Here is a 24,788-nt window from a genome sequence, read left to right as displayed (position 1 = left end):
TAGCGTAAAAGACTTCCATCCTGGGCGGCTGCTCGCTTTTGCCTTGACCTGGGTCCAGGTCAGATTCCTATCGAATTGCTTAATTTCCTTATTGAGGCTCCGCCGCCATGAGGCCCTGGGTCTGCCTCTGCTGCGATGTCCTGCCGGATTCCAATCCAGCGCTTGCTTGCAGATTTCGTTTCCGCCCCGTCGAAGTATGTGGCCGACCCACCTCCACTTTCGCTCTCGAATTTCTGTTGCTATCGGCTTCTGATGACATCGACGATGGAGCTAGGCATTCGAGATCCAGTTGTGAGGCCACCAGGCACGAATTATATACCGCAGGCATCAGTTGATGAAGACCTGCAGCTTTTGAGTGTTCTCCGCTGATGCACACCACGTCTCGCTGGCGTATAACAACACAGATTTCACGTTCGAGTTGAAAATTCGGATTTTGGTGCGTTGACTTATCTGGTTGGATCTCCATACGTTTCGTAAACTCGCAAAGGCAGCCCTAGCCTTCTTGATTCGTGCACCTATGTCGCTCTTGGTCCCGCCGTCCGACGCTATTTGGCTGCCAAGGTATTGGAAACTTTCGACCTTCTCCATTGCTTGCCCCGCTACCGTAAAGTTGGAAGGGTTGCCCGTGTTGATATCCAACGATTTGGTCTTGTTGACGTTGATCGTGAGACCCGCCGCAGAGGAGTGTTCGGCTAGGTCATTGAGCTTACTCTGCAAATCAGAGCGCTGTTTTGCTAGTAGAGCAACATCATCAGCCAAATCGAAGTCGTTGAGATGCTCCATGGTTATAGGCTGCCAAAGCAGCCCACGGTTCGGTACACGGTCAATTGCACCTACCATGATCTCGTCGATTACGATGAGAAACAGTAGCGGTGATAGTATACATCCTTGTCTCACACCAGCGACTACCCGGATAGGGTCGGACAAGGCTCCGTTGTGCAGAACTCTGCACGTGAAAGCCCCATACTGCGCTTCGATGAGGTTGACGATTTTATCCGGGACTCCCTTGCGTCTCAGGGCGCCCCACAGATTCTCGTGATTGAGACGGTCGAAAGCTTTTTCGTAGTCAATGAATACCAAATAAAGGGACTCTTGGAATTCATTGACCTGCTCCAGGATGATACGGAGCGTGACAATATGGTCCACACAAGATCTTCCGGCACGAAATCCTGTGTCGGCCGGAAAAGTCGCGGTGTCCCAGATATTACAGAATAGTTGATGCAACATTTGTGCGGATGGCATGGGGTCAGCTTTGAGCATCTCCGCTGATATGCGATCGACCCCTGGAGCCTTGTTGGATTTCATGCTTCGGATAGCTGCTTCAATCTCCAGCAGTGATGGGGCCTCGGAATTGACGCGAGTGATGCGCCGCACCCTAGGCGGATCATGCCGAGATGTTGATGGCTGGTTGGCCGTCGAAACTTGAAGAAGTTGTTCGAAGTGCTCAAACCAGCGTTTCGGCTTGCTCCACTCAGGCGTCGTGAGATATCGTAGAGGAGGCGTATATCGCCAGTGTTTGCGGCTTTCTCCCCTTCGTAGGCCTGGGAGTTCACCCACGCTCGCTTGTCCCGTCTACAAGAGCGCTTGACTTCCTTCTCTAGAGCCGAGTACCGTTGACGGGCTTCGTTCTTGGCCGCTCTGGTTCTCGCCCGCTCTATCGCGGCTTTTGCCTCTACGCTCCTCAATCTTCCGCCAGGTTTCATCTGTGATCCACTCTTTCCTCTGGGTGCGCAGCTCACCCAATTTAATCTCGCTTGTTTCTATAAGGGCATTCTTGATGGCCGTCCATTGTTCTTCTACGCTGCCACCTTCTGGAACGTAGAAATCATCGGTCACCCAAGTAGAAAAGGCAATAGCAGATGAACTTGGAGCCGATGGTAAAATGCAATCCTTGTGTATCCAGTGAGCTGGCGGAATCAACAAAAAGATTTCCACTACACAACTGGTAAAGCTAGGAATATCGGAACCCGGTGGTAAAAATAAATTTGATGCCTCGGAAGTCTACACCGTTGAGAACTTGGGGCTACCAGAGCAATCGTTGGATTTTGCAAGCATGCTAAAGCAGTACAAGCATTTTCGAAAGTTGCCAGTCAAGAGTTTCCAGAGGGGCGTTCCTGGTTTGCTGATTGGGTTAAACAACGCGTCCAAAGTTTGAGAAGGAGAGGAACAAGAGCCAATCGCTACAAAAACTCGTATCGGATGGGTAGCCTGCGGTAGTCTGCGAGGAGGAGCTCATCAATTCCAACACCGGCAGATGCACATGTGCGTGGAACCAGCGGAGCTCGATCTGCACGAATACGTACGTGAATTTTTCTCTGTGGAAATTCTAGGGGTTTCCGGGGCGCCTAATTTGGAAGGAAGTGAAGATCAACGAGCTCGTCGAATCCTCGAAGAAAAGACGGTAAGAACAACTAGCGGGAAGTACGAGGCTGGACTCCTGTGGAAACAAGACTCCATCGAATTTCCCAATAGCAGACCGATGGCTGAACGTCGTATGAAATGTCTCGAGAAGCGTCTTGAGAAGGATCCGCAACTATACGACAGCGGAAAAGCGGAAAAACAGGCAAAAGGTTAAATCCATGCGGTAACGGAAGAAGAAATTACAGAATTCTACCCACACCGCACTTGGTACCTTTCCCTTGAAGTGGTTCTGAACTCTAATAAACCAGGAAAGGTGTAGCTGTATGTTACGTTTAAGTTCCGTGAACGGGAAGTAGCATTCTCTGACGATATCCAAGAATTGTTCCTGCAGGTCGGAATCAGAAGAAAGGACCGAAGTGCATTATTGTTCGTCTTCGGCAACTCGCCATCTCAACCTATGACTACTATGGTATCTGATGTGGCGATCTTCGGAGCGACTTGTTCTCCAGCTCAATCGCAGTATGTCAAAAATCTGAATGCAGCAGAAAACGAGCAAGACCATCCAAGAGCGGCGGCAGCAATCAAGAATAGATACTACGTCGACGATTACTTGGACAGTGTTAACACGGAGGATGAAGCGATTGAGCTGGCTCTGGAAGTGGTGGAGGTCCATCGGAAGGCAGGTTTCCACATTCGTAACTGGGTGTCAAATAGACCCAAAGTACTAGAGGCTATAGGAGAATTTAACCCAGCTACTGTCAAGAATCTCACGATGAACAATCAGAGTGGCTTTGAGCGACTACTTGGGATATCTTGGCTGCCGAGGGAAGATGTGTTCTGCTTTTCGCTTAGCCTGCAAGGAGATCTTGAAGAACTAGTGGAAGGTGTGATTGCACCAACCAAACTGGCTTCAGGCCCTGTAAGAATTGAACAACGTGAGAATTCCTCGTTGCTACTTCTCGGGGTATGATGTTAACTGTTATGATTCAGTGGAATTGCACATATTCGTCGATGGCAGTGCACAAGCACACTCCACCGTGGCTAACTTCCGTGTTGAGGATCATGGACAGATACGATGTGAAAAACGATATAAGAAGGTCTCAATCCTAGTCAAGCGCACACATTTTTGGAGTGACTCTAGTACGATTATCTCGTGGATCAGATCGGACACTCGTCGGTATCGACCATATGTTGCCTTCCGAGTCAACGGAATTTTAAACCATTCAAGGGTTGAGGAATGGTGATGGCCGGGAACGAAAATCAATGTTGCAGATGAAGCTACAAAATGGTGAACTGTACGCCAGATAGTAGGTGAATACGAGGTCCTGCGTTTCTTTACGAAAAGAAGAGTGAGTGGCCGACCAGTGGATTCAAGGTACCGAAAGACACAACGGAAGAATTACGATCAGCATATATTTGCAGTCACTTTCTAACAGTTCCGATCATTGAGGTGGAAAGATTTTCCAAATTCGAGCGTCTGTTGCGGAGCGTAGCATACGTTTACCGCTTCCAAGAGAAAAGTTTGCGACGAGCTGGAAATACACAGTGCGAAGGTGCAGAAGAGTCAAGCAGTGAAGAATTGCAGAAAGCAGAGCGGAGTCTGAGGCGACTTGCACAATTGGGGTGCTATCTGGACGAGGTAGCTACTCTAAAACATAACAGTCAATTGAAGCGAGAACAGCAGAAGGCGTTGGATAGAAGCAGTTCTACAGTGAAGCTACCTCCTCTACTCGACGAGCACGGTGTTCTACGCGTGGATAGCTGTATTGCAGCAGCAGACTACGTCCCGTACGATACCAGATACCCTATCATTCTACCGTGGGGTCATCGGATTACCAACCTATTACTGGATTGGTATAACCGTGAATTTCGTCATGCTAACAATGAATCGATTGTCAATGAAGTGCGTCAGAGACATTATATTGCAAAACTCAGAACTCAAGTACGCTCTGCAGTACTTCGGTGCCAGTGGTGCCGCGTTACTTACCTTACCTTACCAATCAGGCTAAGGCCTTGTTGTCCTCTGCTGTTCGAAGAAGTCGTCTCCACTCTACTCGATCCATGGCCACAGTTCTCCAGCCTCGTAGTCTGCAAAGGGTCCACAGGTCACCTTCTCAACCCGGGAAACCGAGTGATTTGCAGTTCCATGTTCCGAGTTTCCCATCGTAGTCCTTATTTCGTCGCATAGGTCTGTGCCGATTGTTCCGATCCGTATTTCTTTCTTCAGTATTTGTTTTTTTTTCAGGGCGGCTTGTTGGGCCTGCCCCAACCCCCTGTCTCGCCGGGGAACCATCGTGCACAGCTCTGTTTAGAGTCCCACGCTGGCACTAGGATGGTGATCAGCCGTTTTGAGCCGCACCTCCATGATGAACAGACGCTCACGTTTGGTGAAGCATTTCCTCTATCACCGTACTATGGTTACCGCGCCAGTGTTCGCGTCGCACCTCTTCACTTTGCTATTGCCGGACTGGCAACATTGCCCAGGCTACGCCACCCAGCTGTGTCCATGTTTCAGCTGGTAGTCTTTCGTTATCATATGACTCGAGGAGGCGTGAAGTAGGAACTTGTGAGGACCAGGGCTATGATTCCGCTCCTTCCAGGTTGTCAACTCACCATTTTGTAGCCCCAGTGGTGCCGCGTGTATAAAGCGAAACCCGTAGCACCAAAGATGGGTCAACTGCCTCGGATCCGAATAACGCCGTTCCTACGACCGTTCACGTTTGTAGGAATCGATTATTTCGGCCCCTACTTCGTTAAGGTCGGACGTAGGGTAGCGGTCTTTACGTGCCTTACCGTGCGTGCATTACATCTGGAGATAGTCTTCAGTTTGACAGCTGATTCATGCAAGAAAGCCATTCGACGGTTTATCGCCCGAAGAGGAGCACCGCAAAAAGTGTATACGGACAACGGCATCAATTTTGTTGGTGCTAGCAGGGAGCTGGAAATTGAGTTACGAGAAATCAACATCGCGACGAGCAGCACCTTTACGGACACGAACACCAAATGGCGTTTCAACCCTCCCATGGATGGTTGTTGGGAACGGATGGTACGATCTGCGCTGGGATCATTGCCAACGTTACGCAAGCTCGACGATGAATTTTTCATGACGCTGTTAGACGAAGCAGAACACATGATCAATTCACGACCGTTAACGTTCGTGCCGCTGAGCAATGAAGAACAGGAGTCGTTGACTCCGAATCACTTTTTGATGCTTAGTTCGAGCGGAGTTCGACAGCCGGTCGTGGACGGACAAATTTACCACCGTTTGAAAGCTCTTTTAATGTAGTCTTGGATGCAATTGACTTCATCTGCACCTTCTTGCACCTAAGAAAGATACGCAAGTCCAAAATATGAGGAAAATAGAAGAAAGTTTATCAATAAATCATCCTATTAAAATGATGCAGGTATAGTATGTTCTAGAAAGGTGTGTATTTTAGTATACCAATCAACTTTGTTGAACATAGTGAAGACCTAAAATTAAAGAAAATATGTGTTTTGATGAAAAACGTGTTTTTGGGGGTCTGTCCTCAAACAACGCTCTCTATCTCGATTTGAGTGGAATTTACGACTGTTATGTGTTCAGTAAAGTTGTTGGTATCTATTTTTGCTATAACTTTGCTCAAGACGTCAACCATTTATCTCGACATTGTGAAAAAATAATTTTTCCATTTCACTTTTAGGGGGATTAATCACAAAACCCATGCCTTCAAAAGATGAAGCATGTTATACTTATCAACTTTGCTCAAGCCGTCATTACTCTAAATCTACTCTCCATGGTGCTATTAATTAAGAGCGTCAAAATGGACTTTTCAACTACTGTGCGACGTAGAGACATCTAGCGGCGTATTGAGGAGACCGGTTTGTAAACTTGCGGTTTTGGATGTAGGTGACGCCTGATGGTGACGCCGAAACGGATTCCGGGCGTCATGAGGGGGAGAATGTTGCCACTGGACAGTCCTCGAATCGACATGAGAGTTTGTGTGTGGAAGAGTCATCATTGCTGTAGTGAACGATAATGATAAAATTTAAACTAAATAGTATATTGAATTTGTTGCTGAGAAATATTTTGTGAAATACTTAATAAGAGACTAATTCTTTGAGAATGTTGCGAGAATTTATTATGCTGATCTCATACACACTTAGGAAAACCTAATTTTACACGAGACGGAATCCATCATTGACACATGTCATGTAAAATTAAGTGTTCCGAGACTGAAAAGTTTGTTACTCGACGATAAGTACGTTTGATTGAGCAGAATTTCACGTCTATTATGACTCAATTCTATGTCAAAATTGACGCTCGTATATGTCACCTAAATTTACATGATTTTTTCTAATAGCGAATTCGTTTTTTATTCAGTTCCAACCTGGATCGGGTATCAAGATTGGGTCTGCTTGTTTTCTAGCAAACGTCAGTTTGATCGTTTGTTTTTAAAACCTGGCACGGGTCGAGGTTCGCACTGACAAAAAGTTCGGGTTCGCACGGGTTGGAACTGGTTCCAACCCCGATAATAAACGAATTCGCTATAAGTGTGTAGCAAAGACGAGTAGTTTCAACGAAATCCGACTAATAAATTCTCGCAGCACACTTGTAGAATCCGGAGTAGTTCGGTTCTAAGCTGGCTAAAGAGCTGATGATGCCGAAAACAACAGTTTGTCGAGTGCTCAAAACCTACAAAGAAACTCTGAGTGTGGAAAAGAATCAGCGGACTGGAACCAAGAATCGTTAATGCCAACCCCGGTCTTCCGATCGGAGATGTGACCAGAAGGTACAACGCCAACTTTCAAACGGCGTGGAACATACCTACCAAGGAAGGATAGAAGTCGTACAAAGCGTACAAGGCTCTTGTACGACCGTGTTTTGACGAAACACAAGGGCTGTACTTTGATCGAGGACGAAACGTACGTCAAACTTGATTTTAAGCAGCTTCCCGGTCCACAGTTTTACATCGCGACTGTACGTGAGGATTTGCCGGGAAGATTCAAGTTCGTATTTGCCGACATGCTCGTGAAAAAGGCCATGATTTGGCAAGCGATTTGAATTTGTGACCTGAAAACGGAACCATTCGTCACATCCTCGACGATAACATCCCAAGTTTACATCGAAGTATGCCTGAAAAAGCGTGTATTGCCGTTCATCCGAAAGCATAGGGACAAAGCCCTCTTTTGGCCCGATTTGGCCAGCTTCCACTACTCCAAGGTGGTTCTGGAGTGGTATGCTGCAAACAAGATAGATTTTGTCCCCAAGCTAATGAGCGGAAAGTTTTAAATTTTGCATCAGCCTAATCGATATCTGATGGATTGATCATTCAAAACAATTGATATTGTTACCCTTCCATGCTTTACTTTAACAACGGCAATATGGTTGGATTCAACTTTCCAACGTCGCAATTTTTTTTTTTCAGTCACCAAGCAACACACATTCCTCCGTCTGTTTTCGTCGCCATCATGCCGGGAGATAATACGCAATGTCATCATCATGAAGACGTCGAGCGGAGAGTGAGGACTTACCTACTTGGATGTTCAAAGATGAAACAGATTGATCCCGGTTGATATCCCGGCCCCATATATAATAAACCGCAAACGGCGGCCGTGCGGTGTTGAGTCGAAAATCGCTATTGGGGAGCGCTGAAGAAAAAGAAAAACGAATTTTCCGCGATTATGCCAGGTTACTTTGATGTGATTGAAAAGTGACGGGCTCAACCGGTGTCAACAGGCAAAATACGAGGGAGCCAATTTTTTGTTCCGATTCCTTTGAGGCTTTAGTTGTCGGAGATTTCCTTTTCTTTTTATGGGACTTTGGGCTAAATCTGGGGTTGATCTGCGTTATTATTAACCGTTTAATTTTTTTCCCATTATACGTAAAAGGGAAACACGTTGGTTGTCAGGAAGCCAATTTTCGATTTTTATTTTTTTCGGGGGGCAAACTTTATATGACTCAGCCCAGTCGAACGCGAATATGATTCAGTCAGACAACCGCATTGTCTAATGTAGAAACGAAGAGATTGCATGTCGGAAAAGTGGAAAGTGGAAACCGAGAAAATAAGGTAACAATGTAGAGGATATGCACGGAAAAAAGAGGTCAATTTCCGTTTTCCGTCTATTGGAGAAAAAGTTTTGCACTCGCTTGCACCCCATTTGGACGGCCGCCGCCAATAAATATTATTTTTCCACGCGGCTCTATTCGTTTGCCGCAAACGTTGGTTTCGGGCTAATTTAATTAGCCGTTTCCTGGTTCCATGCAGAGTGGATGTCGGATATGGTTTTTTTTTAGCCGGGACAATTTTTCATTTCATACGGAACAGGGTATCATTACGGACTGAAGTAGATATGTGAACTTCATGACAGTTCGATTTAGTGGCTGCGGCAATTTTGGATGTCGTCAAAGTTTTATTGTAGAGGTAATTGGCAATCACTGGAAAACACAATGAGGCTTTGTTTGCTACCATTGCATGATTAGCTACCAGTCATGTGAAAACACATTCATATGAAATGTCTTCTTCGTTACGGTGAAAATTTTTCCGGGACAAGATTCAAAACCTCCGTCGTGGTTTCAGGGGGTGTGCGCAGAATACCGGAAGTGACCCATGTTAGTCGTTTCTTTGTTATTTGTCTTTATATGCGACTGTCGGTGATCTACAGTTATACACTCAAAAACTGCAATGGTAGGAAGCCAAGGTAATCAACGAAAACTAATCTCACACTGAGCAGACGAATAAGATAGCCCATTTTGACCCATTTTCTACAGAATTCGTTATTTAAAGCGAATCGATAATAGTTCGCGGAAATTAGTTCATTTTGGTCCCTTTTTCCGCAAAATTCGTTATTTAAGAGGATTGATAACAAAAGTTCTCTGTCAACTGAATCAACGACTCAGCTCGACCACCACTGATTAGGATGAAACTTGCAGCATGTCTTTGGTAAAGGAAATTATATTTTTTTTTCACAGGTCACCACCTTTCGATTCAAGAATTTAACCGACTGTACTCGATCACGAACGTTGTGATTATCATATACGTGCTTTCTCCACTGATCTCTCCATCAGCGTTGCCAGAATACCGATTTTTGAGGTTTTATATTATTAACTTCAATGAAATCGTTGAAATTTTAAAGGAGTTCCGACAAACTCAGACGATTTCCAAAAACTTTAACAATATTCCGAGGGGCTCATGCAAATTTAAGAAACGTAAGGGAACATTGAACATTAGCACATTGTGAGAACATTTTATGGGAAGTTCCGTGATTATTAATGGCAGTGTTGATTACTTTTAAAAATTAGAAAAATCGGAAAGATCAGAGAAGTTCAATGGTGATGTTACAATGGAAAGAAATAAAATAGTGATAGTGCTTAAGACATTTTGTAATCTTCAAGAAAGTCTAGAGGCCTTCAATGTTGATAAGAGATATTCCGATAGTCTCATTATAATCAGGGAAGTTCCAAGTATTTAAAATATGATCAGAGTACTCCAAAACAGCCCTATCAACTTAAGAAAAATTACAATTCCGAGGAAATATGGAATATTCTTAAGCATATTTCAGGAATGTTTCAAAAATTTCAGGGGCATTGCAGGGTCTTCAGGGATGTTTTATGAACATTTGGAAAATTTCTTCCGGAGCTATGTCCTTGTTTCTTTCGATTGTTCCGTAAACACTCTGGCTTCCGACTTGCTCCAGAATTGTTTTTTTTTCAATCTTCGTTAGGAAGTTTCTGCCAGCGTCTCCAGGAAGATTCTTTTGTCTTCTCCAGGATGTTCAATTAATCTTCTCCCAGAAATTTCTTTCGTCTAGTTCCTGAATTTTGTCCGGTTGTTTTTTTTTCTTCAATTGGAAGGTTTTTCCGAGCTTTTTCTGGCTTCCTCTGGAAATGTCTACTTCTGGAATTTATTTCCGATTTCCGATTTCTGTGTTGGAAGTTCCGCGGATGTTTTTCCAACTTCTCTCAGAACTTTCCTCAAATTTCATACAGGAAACTGAACTTTCTTCTTTCTTTGGATGTTGTTTTCAGTTTCCTCCAGAAGCTAATGCAAACCTTCTTCGAAGTTTACTTCTGGATTTTTCCGATTATAGTCCAAAACTTTATACTTTCGCTTTCGAAAACGGCAAAAATTTTAAATTAATTAAAAAAGTAAATACCGACAGATACCGATTTTTTAAACCTTTGATACCGATAAGCTTTAAAACATTCTGGCAACGCTGCTGTCCATGCTTTGGAATGGATAGGCTGAAAGTGAATAAGAAGCGCTAATAGTACGATAATTTAATTTCATATGCTTTTTTTTCTGTTGAACGGGAATTGGAGAGAATCTAGGCAAGTGTGTGTGCTGTTCTACAATGCTATATATAAAAGGCTTGCTGGTATTGTCGAAATCTTATAGCCTGCAGGATCAAATATTAAGCCGTGAGTCTACCATAAAAGACGTCATACTTGATTCACAACTCACCTTCAAGGACCATTGGGCTTAAGTTTCCGCTCAACTTGGTTTCATTTTTCGTTCTGCCAAAGACTTCAGGGACATTTTCTGTTTAAAAACACTACATTGTTCGCTAGTTCGCTCCACATTAGAGCACTGTTCCGTAGTAGGGCTCCTTTTTACGTATTGAGGCCATTCACTGAAGATTTGTACGTTTCGCTCTTCGTTGGTTACCCGCCCTGGAGTGATCCTTTTAACCTCCCTGTAATTTTATGCCCCTACAATTATTTAGATCTCCTTCGATCGGACATTAATTGCGACTCACTTCTGCAGCAGTTGAATGACAATATCAGACGAGTCAATTTACGTTCTTATTATTTTTTCAACATCCCGGCTTCTTGCACAACCTACGGTGCAAAGGGCAAGTCTGCTGTACTCAGAGCAAATAGTTTCGCAGCGAGTGAATTTGAGCAACTCATAATGATTCAAAACCGATCAAAGCAGTCTCGCTTTTTGACGAAGGACTACGTATTTGATTTCTATATAGGGTTACACTTTGTGGAAACCAAAAATGGAACATGTAACAAAATTATGATAGATTTTGAACGTTAATAACGCAGCTGCCCTTGGACCAATTTCAACAACTTTGTCACCAATCGATCAGAAATATTTCGACGCATCAAAAACAATGCTTTTGACTGTTGATTTTCAACAAGAACTATTGAAAAAGTGTTAAATTTCAAGCATTGTTCGAGAGCGTTGACATAGCTAACAAATCCACCAATTACGTGAATGCATATGCTGCTTTCCCAACACTGTCATCAGAGAGACGACTCAAGTAGACGAAACAAGTTCAAAATGTCGAAACAAAAAAAACATGAAATTTAACTATTTTCTAGAGATGCTAAAAAGTTCAGTTATTCGATTAACGATTAATCGTAAAGATTTTCCCGGCTATTTGATTAAATGTTTATCGAAATTTCAATTATTCTAGCGCGTAACCGACATCCCTTCTTAGCTGGGTGGACCCTGATATTATTAAAAAAGGTCCTAGATCCTTGCCGGTTTATTCATATTGTTCAGAATCACGAAATCAAAGCGTGGAATAAGTATTTTGAAATATAGTGGCCATATCCTCGGATAATCTGGATTGACCGATAAAGTGGCCACATTATAAAAATGATTTTAGAACCTTGAGATTTTTTTTCTATGCTTGTTAAGAATCATGAGATCAAAGGGAATTTAATAAAGAATTCAAATTTTGGGGTAAAGTGGCCATGTCCTCCGGAAAATCTGGATTGACGTGGAAGTTGTCATAGCATGTAAATAGTCCTGCAAAACTGTGATCTTTTTTTTTAACAATCTTGATCATATTCAAATAATTAAAACTATTTACATTTTAAAAAAATCCCTAAGATCCCACTTCTAGAAGGTGCTTTAAAAAACTTGGTACTTTAAATTGAAAACTCTAACTCTTCAAAAAAGTACAATAATTTGTAACTTTTTTGGATGGACATTAAAATTTCTAAAACCTTGGCTGCTGGTACATCGACTATTCAAGTTATGGTTTTGAGTTTGGTTGGTTGAATTTGTATGAATTTTTAACAGTTCTAATGAAACACTTCTTATGTGACGTTCTATCCTTAAACTAATTTTATTGAAGCACAATGCCCTGAATCAGCTGATTTATTTTTCATGTGTATTCAAAACATTGACCTTTGAAACATCGTGAGCAGATTTAAGTCAAATCTCAAGCTTTTCTAAGAAAAAAAAAATTAACTACAAATTTATAAAACTTCAGGTAATTAGGTTTATTATACTTCAAGAAATAACACTTTGAAAAAGGGCAGACAAATAAAAAGCGTTTTACTAAAATTGCGCAAACTTCCTACAAACTCAGCCAATCAAGCGCAAAACCATACTGATACATGTTGAAAAGTTGATGTACCAGCAATCAACATTTCAGAAATGTTGAAGCCGTCCTGAAAAGTTACAGCTCATAGCTCATTAAATTTTTTGAAGAGAATAAAAATCACGAGGTCTTATTATTTTCTCCGTTACTGTAGTTGTATTTGTTAATTATCGATATGTTTCTCAAGAGCTGGAATGGGGCACTTGATTTCAGAGTAATACTGGATTTAAATGCGGTATATCTTTTCTATGTATGGTGGATCACAATAATTTCTAAAAAAAAGATGTTTGAATCGTCTCATACTAATTTTTTTTTTAAAATGCCAAAATTATCTGTTCAAATAGTATTGGGACCTCCGATCACCTCTTAGACCACTACCGGGTGTTTTGGAATACCAGGGACCAATTTTCGATCGGACAGGTCATGGACATGCGACACATCAAATCACGATGTTTTCGTTTTTATGTCCAGTACTAGGTAGCAAGGTTTTAGGTAAATTTTTATAATTTGGCCTCTTTATCGGTCATTTCACATTATCCGAAGAACCAGAATATGGCCACTATACCCCAAAATATAATTTCCATATTAAATACGCTTTGATCTCTTGATTCTGAACAACATAGAAAAAAATCACAAGGTTCTAGGACATTTGTATGATGTGGCCACTTTATTGGTCGTTCCGGATCCTTCTTTAGGTCAGTAAAGTTTCCCTGTTGGCGTATATGGTGTCTTTACACTACATATACCTTGTAATATCAATTTCCAGTAATATACATTAAGTAAAATGTAAAATTATGTCGATAGATAGTGGAATTTCCTACTTAAGCAGGAACTCGGATTGATCCCGGCCCTCTATCTCGGTACGCGAAAGTCTTCGGCCAATGAGACCACCACCAATCGATTCAGCAGAATTTTTCTTTTGAGAATATTTTTAACATGTTGAATAAAACCGTTTGGCGGCCGAAATATTCAATTTAGTCGCGGTTTTGTAAATGTTTGCCCAGTGTGCAGAGGTTGAGGTGTAAAATCGAGATTTTCCTTTTCTGTATGCACCCTCTATTTTTTCTTGTGCTTATGCAGTAATCGGCTGTATTTTCCACTTTTTCGGATTTGTTACATTTTATTTTGCATCACAAAGGAATACATTTGGCTGTTATTTTTTTTTTGTCTTGGTTAGATTGTTTTGACAACTATCGATATGACTGATACTGATCTTATGTACACATATACAGGGTGTTTGGTTCCGGGTTTTAAATATTTTCAGGGTAGATAGGGCTCCTAAAGTTATGAAAAAATCCCCATGAAACATAGGGTCGGAAATGACTGCTAAGTGAGTTATTCAACATTTTGTTTTTTTGTATTGCCAACTTTGGTTAGTTATATTTTTTTAATCTTAATGTGGTTTTCTGATTTCAACATACCAAATGAAAGATTAAAGTCTTAGCTATCAATGTTTTCTAGAAAAGAACTCGATTAAAGTTAATTATCATACATTTAAATTGAAAAGTATGTTGAAAGTACCGAAAAAACTGGTGAAATTTCATACATTTTAGTGTTTTTAAGTTGAAAATTTTCATTTCTGTTTATTTAGTTGTTCTACAAAACATTCTCCATGCAGTTCCCTAGATTTGTGCCTTTGGTAGTAACCTTGTAGGCTTTATGGTTTCTTCGTAATTATTGATTTAAAACAGCCATAAAAACTTGTGACGTTTTCTTAAAATGCGCTATAGTCACCCTATTCGTTCGTATGTTCGGATGTTGCAGTGGACTACGCACATGAAAATTTGGTAGAATGTTATTGTAAATGTTTAGCTACATTCTTAACTTTTAATTACCGCACATCTCCTGCGCCGAAAGAAAACATAACTGCGGAGATGTTTCGCGGTATCGAATATTGCTCAGTCTCAGCAGAAAACACAACGAGAGACACCGAATCGGCGAATTCTGAGAGCGGAAGGGAGAGAAGTAGGTAGTGGTAATAAGTCGATGTCCTTTTTATTTCATAGCACTCGCAGCTCAGCTGCGGTGCTGTTTCGATGGAGGAGTGTGGTGCTCCGCTGCTTCTGTATACACACTTAGATTTTTTTACAGGAGTTAGTATTTTTACTGGATTTTTGGATTACTGACTCGGTTAAAATTCAAATGACTGTTATTCATAAAGATTGGATAGCATCGATTTTTTTTATTTTTCATCATTACACAGTGTTAACAGATGTTAGTCTGTAAATTTTGGTAATACATTTCTCAACTTTGAATTTTTCACAGATTTCTTAAATTTTACCGAAGAGTTCCGCAATTCTAAAACTTCTAAGTGCTATGAAATAAAAAGGACATCGACTTATTACCACTACCTACTTCTCTCCCTTCCGCTCTCAGAATTCGCCGATTCGGTGTCTCTCGTTGTGTTTTCTGCTGAGACTGAGCAATATTCGATACCGCGAAACATCTCCGCAGTTATGTTTTCTTTCGGCGCAGGAGATGTGCGGTAATCAAAAGTTAAGAATGTAGCTAAACATTTACAATAACATTCTACCAAATTTTCATGTGCGTAGTCCACTGCAACATCCGAACATACGAACGAATAGGGTGACTATAGCGCATTTTAAGAAAACGTCACAAGTTTTTATGGCTGTTTTAAATCAATAATTACGAAGAAACCATAAAGCCTACAAGGTTACTACCAAAGGCACAAATCTAGGGAACTGCATGGAGAATGTTTTGTAGAACAACTAAATAAACAGAAATGAAAATTTTCAACTTAAAAACACTAAAATGTATGAAATTTCACCAGTTTTTTCGGTACTTTCAACATACTTTTCAATTTAAATGTATGATAATTAACTTTAATCGAGTTCTTTTCTAGAAAACATTGATAGCTAAGACTTTAATCTTTCATTTGGTATGTTGAAATCAGAAAACCACATTAAGATTAAAAAAATATAGCTAATCAAATTTGGCATTACAAAAAAACATAAAATGTTGAATAACTCACTTAGCAGTCATTTCCGACCCTATGTTTCATGGGGATTTTTTCATAACTTTAGGAGCCCTATCTACCCTGAAAATATGTAAAACCCGGAACCAAACACCCTGTATACGATTTTCAACATTTTTAAAATAGAACGCGTTAAATAATAACGCTGCTCCAGGTCTATGCGAGCCTGCGAGAGCAGCTCCTGCAGTCGTCTGATCTGGCGCTGAGGCCGCTGGGTCGGGGTAAGGTACTCCTCACCCGTCTGTCCGGCATGGCTCGAGCAATGTACTACGTATTTCATCTTACGGCCACTGAACGTGGTGCCATTGCGGGCTACGTACGGATGGTCGTGTTCTATTTATGTAGCCTTGCCACGGCGAGGAGACGATTTTTGCAAATCCGTCCACAGTCGCATTCAGAACGGCCGTCCCGGTTGCGTTCAAATTTCCAATTTTCCTTGAAAGTGGGTGATTTTCCCTTTACTACCTATAGGGGGTCTCCAAGATTCCAGGTTCGTCTCCTGGCTGGATCGTCAGAAATCACCCACGACGCAGCTAATAAATGTTCAACTTACCCATGCAGTAGCTTGAATCCAAATGACCTTTCACCAACTGTCAGGAAATGTTTTTGAAAAGTCATGACCTACCTAGTTATTATCCATCTCATAAGGTGCACAACCAGAGCTTAAAAGCCATGCGATATCTACCGAAATCTTTTATCGAAGGCTGGTTACCATTATTGATACGACAGGAAGGCGTATGCGGCGAAAAAGTTCCAGATATCTAGAAAAGGATAAGAGGGAAGGAATTTTATTTGATCGTTAAAATGATCAGTTGGGCGGTATGCGGTTCCGAAACTAGTCGCGATCATAGAAGAACGAGACCGGAGACGCCATCAAGAATGGGTTGGGAAGAAGTCGTCGAGAGGAGATTAAGACCAGAATGGGTTTGCGGCAACACTCAATTTTTTCGCTTAAAGTAAAAAAAAAAAACTATAGGCTCACTACACCATAATAGCGCCGGACTCTTCCACCCGCTTGAGCCAGTCTGACGTACTCTCCACCATATACATCTTCGTCAGCAACTTGGGAGACAACATCTCGTAGCCTGTGACCCATCAGGAGCTGAGTTCGGATCACTATCCGGGGGTGGCCGATGTGGGCTCATCCGTCAACCGATTCCAAGCTTCCCGACGCAACTACCATCGTGTTAGTTGGGAGCAGTTCCAACACTGTGTCGACTCCACTGTCGGCTACTGTATCCATCCGGAGACGCCCGAAGACGTTGACCGCTGTCTGTGTTCCATCAAGGAGGCGATATCCCGGGCCAGGGAACAACACATGCCAGTATCCAGCCAGGTGAGCAATACTCTGAACCTTGACAGATCTTCCAAAGACCTATAAGACTTCGTAACACCATCCGAAGGCAGTACCAACGTTCTGTTCTGCCTGTCTTTAAGACCCACTGTCGCCTAACAAAAACCATCCAAGCCAGGATGGTGGACCTCAGAAATCAGGACTTTGCTAACAAGATCCGCTTTCTCCCAGATTGTGCAAAGCCCTTTTTGAAAACTAACCAAAATTCTTAAAAATAAGCCAAGACCCATTCCACCACCGACCCCACTGGATCGTCCCGGCGACCCAGTGGATCATCTGATAACTCCTGAAGAGAAGGCTGCCGCGATAAGTCAACACTTCGTCAGCTCTCATAATCTCGGACAAAACATCGTTAGCCCTCGCGAAGCTGAAAACGCCTATATCAAATCATCTAAAAACATGAAGGCCTCAGGTTTCGACAACATCCTGAATCTGGAACTCAAACACTTGAGTTCCAGATTCTACAACCATCTGGCACTGATTTTTAATCAGTGCCTCATACTTGGCTACTTCCCTTCGTGTTAGAAGTCAGCTAAAGTCATACCCATCCGGAAACCTGGGAAGGATCCGTCCCCTCCTTCAAGTTATCGACCAATCAGCCTTCTCTCAGGGTTATCAAAACTGTTCGAAAGAGCAGTCTACCACCGGCTCCTAACATCTGCCGAAGAAAACAACTTGTTACTCGAGAAACAGTTTGGTTTTCGGAAAGGTCGTTCGATTGTCCACCAGCTGACTCGAGTAACAAACGGTCTTCCAATCCTCTTAGTGAAGATAATTAACAACTATCTATCGAACAGGACGTCCCGAGTCTCTCTGAATGGCATCACATCGGATGCTTTCAACATCGGTGCTGGGGTTCCACAAGGAAGCACGCTTGGCCCAATTCTATTCAACCTGTTCACCTCCAATATGCCGACTCTCGCTGATGGTGGATCGTTGAATCTGTTCGCAAATGACACATCCATCGTCTACAAGGGTAGGTTCATCGGAACTCTGACTGCCAAACTTCAGAGAGGCCTGGACGTCCTGCCTGAATATTTCAACAGCTGGAAGATTCGTATCAACGCGGCAAAGACCCAGGTCATCATATTTCCACACCCTTAATCTCCCAGATTTGTTCCGTCGGTGAATAATAAGATCTGTCTGAACGGCACAGTGGTGGAATGGTCGAAAGAGGTAGTCTACCTCGGCTTAGCACTAGACAGCAAGCTGATTTTCAGAGAGCACGTTGACAAAACCAAACCCAAGTATAACATCTTGATAAGATCACAGTATCCACTCATCGACAGGAGGTCTACTCTATCCCTGCAAAATAAGCTTGCTGTTTACAAACAAATCATCCTTCCCGTAATAGAATACGGGATGCCAATCTGGGAGAGTTGCGCCAAATGCCATCACCGTAAACTCCAAAGGATCTAGAACAAGATCCGTAGGATGATCCTTAACAGTCCCCCGCGGACTAGAAATTCTGAGATCCACCTCCTGGCTGGAATTCAGACATTGGAAGAACGGAGAGTATTCATCCTGGAAAGGTTTAGAGACACCTGTCTGAGATCAAATCATCAGATCATACGTTATCTATCACCTTAGGTTAAGTTATACTCGTAGTTAGGTAGCTTTTCATTTTTTTTCAATTCAAACAAAACACACCCCCAAAAGGGTTTTCTGTAAACTAGTTGAAAAACGCAAATATTAAATTAGAATATCAAATTAAACAAAGATGAAGAGCCAGGTAGGCTAATCAATTAAAATGTTAAATCAATGTACTACCATAATCAACAGAAATAAACATACTACTAAAGTCTCAACTCATTTTCGCCTTGAACGGCGTAGCAGCAGTAGCAAGGTGGTGGAAGGTTAGTCCACTCTTCTATCCAACAAGCAAAAATGACTGGTCTCGGCAAAGGAGGAAAAGGTCTTGGTAAAGAAGGCGCAAAGCGTCATCGTAAGGGTATTACCAAGCCCGTCATCCGTCGTCTGGCTCGCCGTGGTGGTGTCAAACGTATCTCCGGTCTGATCAACGAGGTGTGCTGAAAGTGTTCCTGGAAAATGTGATCCGTGATGCTGTCAACTACTCTGAACACGCCAAGCGTAAGCGGCCATGGTTGTCGTCTCCGCTTTAAAGCGAGAGACGCAATCTGTACGGTTTCGGAGGTTAAATCATTACCAACTTTGGCAACAAAACGGCCCTTTTCAGGGCCACCAAGCTTATAACAGTAAAGATTTGGAATATAATTTGTCTGTGCCTGTTTGTCCATATTCCGAACCACATGCCCTCAACGACCACACAAAATGCTCTCCAGAGTTGTAATCTTGTTACCAAATTTGGAAGCAGGGGTGCAAGTGATTTTGATCGATTATCTTTATCAACTTTCCTTTTGAAAAAAAAAAACTAACAACAACCTTTGCCTTATATGATCTTTGCAAACTAATGATGCTAACTCTGCGAGAAAATTATAAATCTTTTTGTTAGGTCTGTTTACATTAACTAATAAAATTTTATTATCTCTTATAGAAATTTACACCGAAATGGCTGATCTACTCAAGTGTCTGACTGCACCCAATTTAATATTATTTAATATTAGATTCTTTTCTTACAAGAATTACCAATCCTCTGTTCTTATTCGTTTTTAAAGCAACTGTCAAAACAAAGATATTTGTTTCAATCCTTTCATCTGCCGCATTTACTTCTTGAAGCGCCACCAAGTCCACGTTGTGAACTTTTAGAATTTCATCTATCTTATCTCTTTTTTCTCTCTTCATACATCCTCTTATATTGAACGAAGCTAACCTAAAAAATTTACCTCTCAACCTCGATCCTGTATCGCTATCTTTTCTTCAACACTCTTCCTAAGAAGGGTAGATACGATTCCACAGCCGCAGACAGTAATGAGCAACAGCGGACGCACACCTTTTTGTCTGTAGATTTGAAGACATACTTCAAATCTTCGCGTACATCAAAAAGGTGTGCGTTTGACTTTGTACTGTCGCATTAATGGCCCTTCGCTCATTTTCAACTTCTATTCAATTTTCATACAGCCGTACTCTAACGGAACTATCCACCTACCCTCTTCTAAAGATCATTATTTAGCCAATAAATTATCACACTAATGCTTCATGTTTTATAAATTTATGTTTTGCTCTTTATAAATAATTAGACTTTTCAATTATAGTCGATAAATGCAAGAATGATAACTGAAAAAAATCGAATACTTCATCAACTCTCAATAGTGTGTACTGGAGAACACCACCACTCACCACGCGGTGATTGAATAAACACCGTTTGGTGAGACCGGATGGATGTCAACTTTGAAATCTGTGTTAGGGAAATCGCTTTGTACAGGCAATCGGTGATAATTTAATTATCAAAGCAACAGTTGCACATGCGTGCACTTTTCTTTAGTGACATTTTGAAAAATGATATTGTCTTAAATTTAACAGATGCGTAGAAATATATGTGATCGATTGGTGATACAATTATTGAAATTGGTCCAGGGGCACCTGAGTTATTAACGTTGAAAATCTTTCATAATTTTGCTACATGAAAATGGAACGGTTTTCACAAAGTGTACTCCCATATAGAAATCACAGACGTAGTCCTACGTCAAAATTCCCTGAGGGTCCCTGATTTTCCAGGTTTTTCACGCTAGTCAACACCCTGTCAATCGATCTTTTCCAAGTACCCCCCAATGAATGCTATTCGAGCCGAACCATCCGAATCGCTCTGGAAGCTTCCACTCACTCAACCATTCTATGATTCAACTTTAACATCTCCGACTGATCTTTCCCACCATTGAGCGCTGAACACTCTCAATTACATTCAACCGCGATTACACAGGAGAGGAGAAAAAGTTATGAAAGGAAAAAAAGTCTCACCAACCAATTGCTGCCACCCTCGAACAATCGGAAAACATCTTGTAAGTTTTCGGTTTTTGGTTTTTATTGTCAAAGTTTTCCCGTGGCCTTCCCCGTCTTTCCTTGCACGGGATGAGAAGCCAGACGCTGGCACTGGTTCAGTTTAGCTGCACATGCCACATTTTGGCCCACAATCATCGGAGCGAGGGAGGCAAGTCAGGTCGGCCAGTGGCAGCGGAGCAGAGCAGTAGGTAAAAGGCACTGTTTATTAGGGCTTCCTATGTGTTAATGAAGAAAATCCTACTTCTTCGGGGTATTGTTTTTGCTACATTGCGATTTACTCTCTTAAAGGTTTGAGGGAGGTAAGTACAACTGTTTTCCTAATGAAAAGACGTTTTTGCCTCCGCAGCCGATGGCGGCTAGTGGCAATGGCAAAAAGCTAATTTCTTACTCGTTCCGTCGTCGTCGTCGTCGTCGGCTTCGGTCGTCTAGAAGGATCTTTCGCTTCGTGCAGGGGTAAAAGGATAACAGCTTCTTGGGCTGAGATCAATTGGTTTGTCGTATTGAAAATTAATGGCTTATAACGAGACGGTGGTGGCAGGGTAAAAAGTTGGAAAAACCCTGTATCTAATGGCTTTTATGAGTTGTTGATTGAGAATTTGCAAACTTGTTGTTGGGTGAAATATTTGGAACTTTTTGCTGTCTTAGGATGAGTAAGATAAAGCATCTCTCAGAGTCACGAAGAGCAAAAAAAAAATATACGACCCAACATAAACCGTATCAACCGCTTGGGATCATAATTTATGCTCTTCGATGGAAGCAGATGAAAGAGTGAAAGAAACGACCGACGGACCGTGGTAAGAAAGTACACCAGCACAAAAAATCGCACCAGAGATGGCATAAATTAATTAATGAAATTAACAATAAATCATGAAAATTTAATTTAAAAAATCCACAAATTTTCCGTTGGTTTTACCATTTTTTTTATAACTCTCAGTATCAAAGGAGGCAATGTTTTTCCTTGCACCCTTTCAGATCATCTTGACTAGCGACCGAGTCCATTGGCGTGGAGCAGTAGGCGATGTTTCTTGCCATGGTGACGAGGGACCTTTCCCTCGTTCCACTTTCCCTGCGTTTCTTCTAAATCGTCATTTTTGTTTCCTTTCTGCTCCTCCCGATAACTCGTTGCGCCTCCTTTCAGACCCGAAAACTTGTGCGGTTAAAGGAAATATCAAATATTTACTTTTAATTCTGATTTCTTGCTCGGCTTGTTATCCCTCGCACTTCATCTTGGTGGGGGAGATTTATGTTTTTTTGTGGCTTCGTGGAAGTTTGACGATAGATTTCCTTTTCAGTCCAATGGCAACAGCGTCATCTGGGTTGATCGAGAAAAAAACGGATTACAATACTCCCACGAACCACGTGCCCGAGTGGGTAGCGTAGAACTTTTTCCATTGAATGTAACGTAGCACCAGAGGCTATTGAATCCCTTTTTATTCATTGGATGTCGTCAGAAAAAAAAAACTGGGAACACAAGTCTTTGAATTTCATAGGCTTTTTTTATTGCTTCTTGTTTCGCCATAGAGGCTCCGAAAACTAATTGTCTTGGTTGGTATAAGTTGCCTTTTTTTCCTGCTACAGTTGATGTTCCTACAGATGATCTCTTCGATGAAGACTTAGAATCTACAGATGACACGATTCGAAGAATTCTATCCGCGGTTGACTGTGGGCCACTTTCCGGCGGCGTCGACGGTCCAGGATGCGGGCTACGAAGGGTGAGAACAGCTTGGAGTCCATTTCGTCCGGATTGTTCGGGCCTATCAGGAACGAAACGATCACGGCGATGACGATGGTGATCAGGGCCCCCAACAGCGTGTACCACAGGTAGGAGATGTGGTACAGGGCGAACTCGGGCTCACTGCAAAAGGGGAAGGGGAATGGTTAACTGATTTGTGATTTGTGATGCTATGTTGATGATGACTCCATCTGTCAAGGTAGGAAAAGGTAAATCTTTGAAACTTCATCGTCTTGTGGAAAGCGGGCAGTGGTGGGTACTAGAAAGGGTCTAGTATAAGAGAGGAGCGGATTCAAAACAATCTGCCTGGGTGGTTTTTAGCAACGCTGCTAATGCAATCAAGATAGGCGCTGCTCAATTGGCTCTGGCTTTGACAGTCCGTTTGGCTCAAACCAGCCAGTTCGTTCCTCTCTTATACTAGACCCTCTCTAGTGGGCACATTTTCGATAAATCGTTAACCGTTAATTAAGGGTGTTAATTTTATGTTATCTGAATATTCACCCTCCCACCACCAATTAATAGGTATGTAGCAATATGATGGGATCCAAAGCTGAGTTGAATGATGCAGATTTTATTAGATCATGTTTTCAACGACGTCTTTATAGAATTGAACACTTTGATCCAGTTATGTTTAGCTGTTGATCGACAAAATCAGTGCCGAATAGATAGGTTAATCCCCATTAAGTCAAACTATTTGTCAGATCGCAGTAGGCTCAGCCCACGGACGGTTGGGTTTTCATGAGCTGTCACGAATTTATCTGTTTTTCCCGCGGAGTGATTTTTCAAGTTCAATGTGTGATAAGTATTTGCACGATTGATTGGTATTGTAGTGAATCTTATGGGCGTGTGTTTTAATTAAAAAAATATCGTAATTTGTGTTATATCGATTTGGGAAAGGACCCGGTGTCGAAGCGCTAGCTAGTGAAAGATCGAGGTAGAAAAGGAAATGTGGTCGTTGCCAAGTTGAAGGGTGACTTGAACAGAAGCAGGAAGAATTTTATCATCAAGGAAGTGAGCGGCTGGTATTTTTTTTGTCTTTATTAGCCGTTGGCTACACGGTAAAAAATTTGTCATATCTAATCCAAATGCCCTTGAATTTGACTTAGTCTGTCATTGATTTTCAGGTAATTTGCGTTTCGAGACAAAGTGATTTGTCGTTGAAAGACATGTACTGTATAACACCTTTAAATCAAAATGATTATCATTTGAATTGACACCACTGTTTTCACCCATTGAATTTGATTAGTTTTGCTTTTGGAAGCAAATGTCAAAAACGCACATGTCAAACATTACTCGCGAAGAAGGCAACTCAACATCAAATGAAGTCAAATGAGAGAAGCAATAATTTTTCATTTCAACCCGAACTAATTTTCATTCTAGAGCGTGAGTATTATGAAATTGATACTGTATTCAATACCCAACAAACAATTTTAGCTGCAGCTTAGCTTATACAGGCAAAAATTAGCTGCATAAGGCAAATTTTGGCTGTATAAGCTAATCTGCAGCTAAAATTGTTTGTTGGGTAATAGTGTATAATAGAACTTCTATTACAAAACATTGTCAAACTTATCAAATTGATTGCTCAATGTAAGTTCTACTACAATCCTTGTAATTTTTTTTTTTTTTATTTTCCTTTATTTAACGTCGGTCTCTGTTCCGCAATCTAGTGCCAATCACCGACGGACATCGATTGCCATCAATTAACGGCAACCGAATGTGCAGGAAGGCAGCTTCCACACCTGCGTAGGATATCGCACCCATTCAACAACACACATGGGCCGGGACCAACGGCTTTACTTCCCTTCCGAAGGAAGACGTGACCAGAGATTTTTATGCCTCAGAAAAATCCGACCGACCTCGGCTGGTATTGAACCCAGACCCATTGGGGTGTTAGAAAGCAGTCACGCTTACCACTACACCACCGGCGCCGGTTCACAATCCTTGTAATGTTGTTCAATATAACTTGGACACATGTGATCTAGGTAGTAATATGATATATGTTCTATGGTCATTTTCTGAATAACATATGACAAGGATGGCAGTATGAACAAGGCAATATATTAATTTAAACCCATTTTCAGCAAAAATGAAATCCAAGGATTCAT

At 41.8% G+C, this 24,788-nt stretch overlaps 1 protein-coding gene across 1 annotated transcript in view; it reads right to left on the bottom strand.

Moving 5' to 3' along the window:
• Positions 1-22,449: 22,449 nt before the first annotated feature.
• Positions 22,450-24,788, bottom strand: part of rumpel — a 33,826-nt gene continuing 31,487 nt past the window's right edge. The window contains exon 7 of the mRNA XM_065234111.1: positions 22,450-22,806. Coding sequence (XP_065090183.1) covers positions 22,572-22,806 — 235 coding nt within the window. The 3' untranslated portion in view covers positions 22,450-22,571. The remainder of the gene's footprint in view (positions 22,807-24,788) is intronic.

The sequence above is a fragment of the Ochlerotatus camptorhynchus genome, unplaced genomic scaffold, assembly GCF_037179485.1.
Source record: "Ochlerotatus camptorhynchus isolate MF236.1 unplaced genomic scaffold, CSIRO-AGI_Acam_v1.1 ptg000432l, whole genome shotgun sequence".
Classification (NCBI taxonomy): Eukaryota; Metazoa; Arthropoda; class Insecta; order Diptera; family Culicidae; genus Ochlerotatus; species Ochlerotatus camptorhynchus.
Note: the sequence above shows the minus strand (reverse complement) of the source record. Positions and strands in the feature narration are given on the sequence as shown.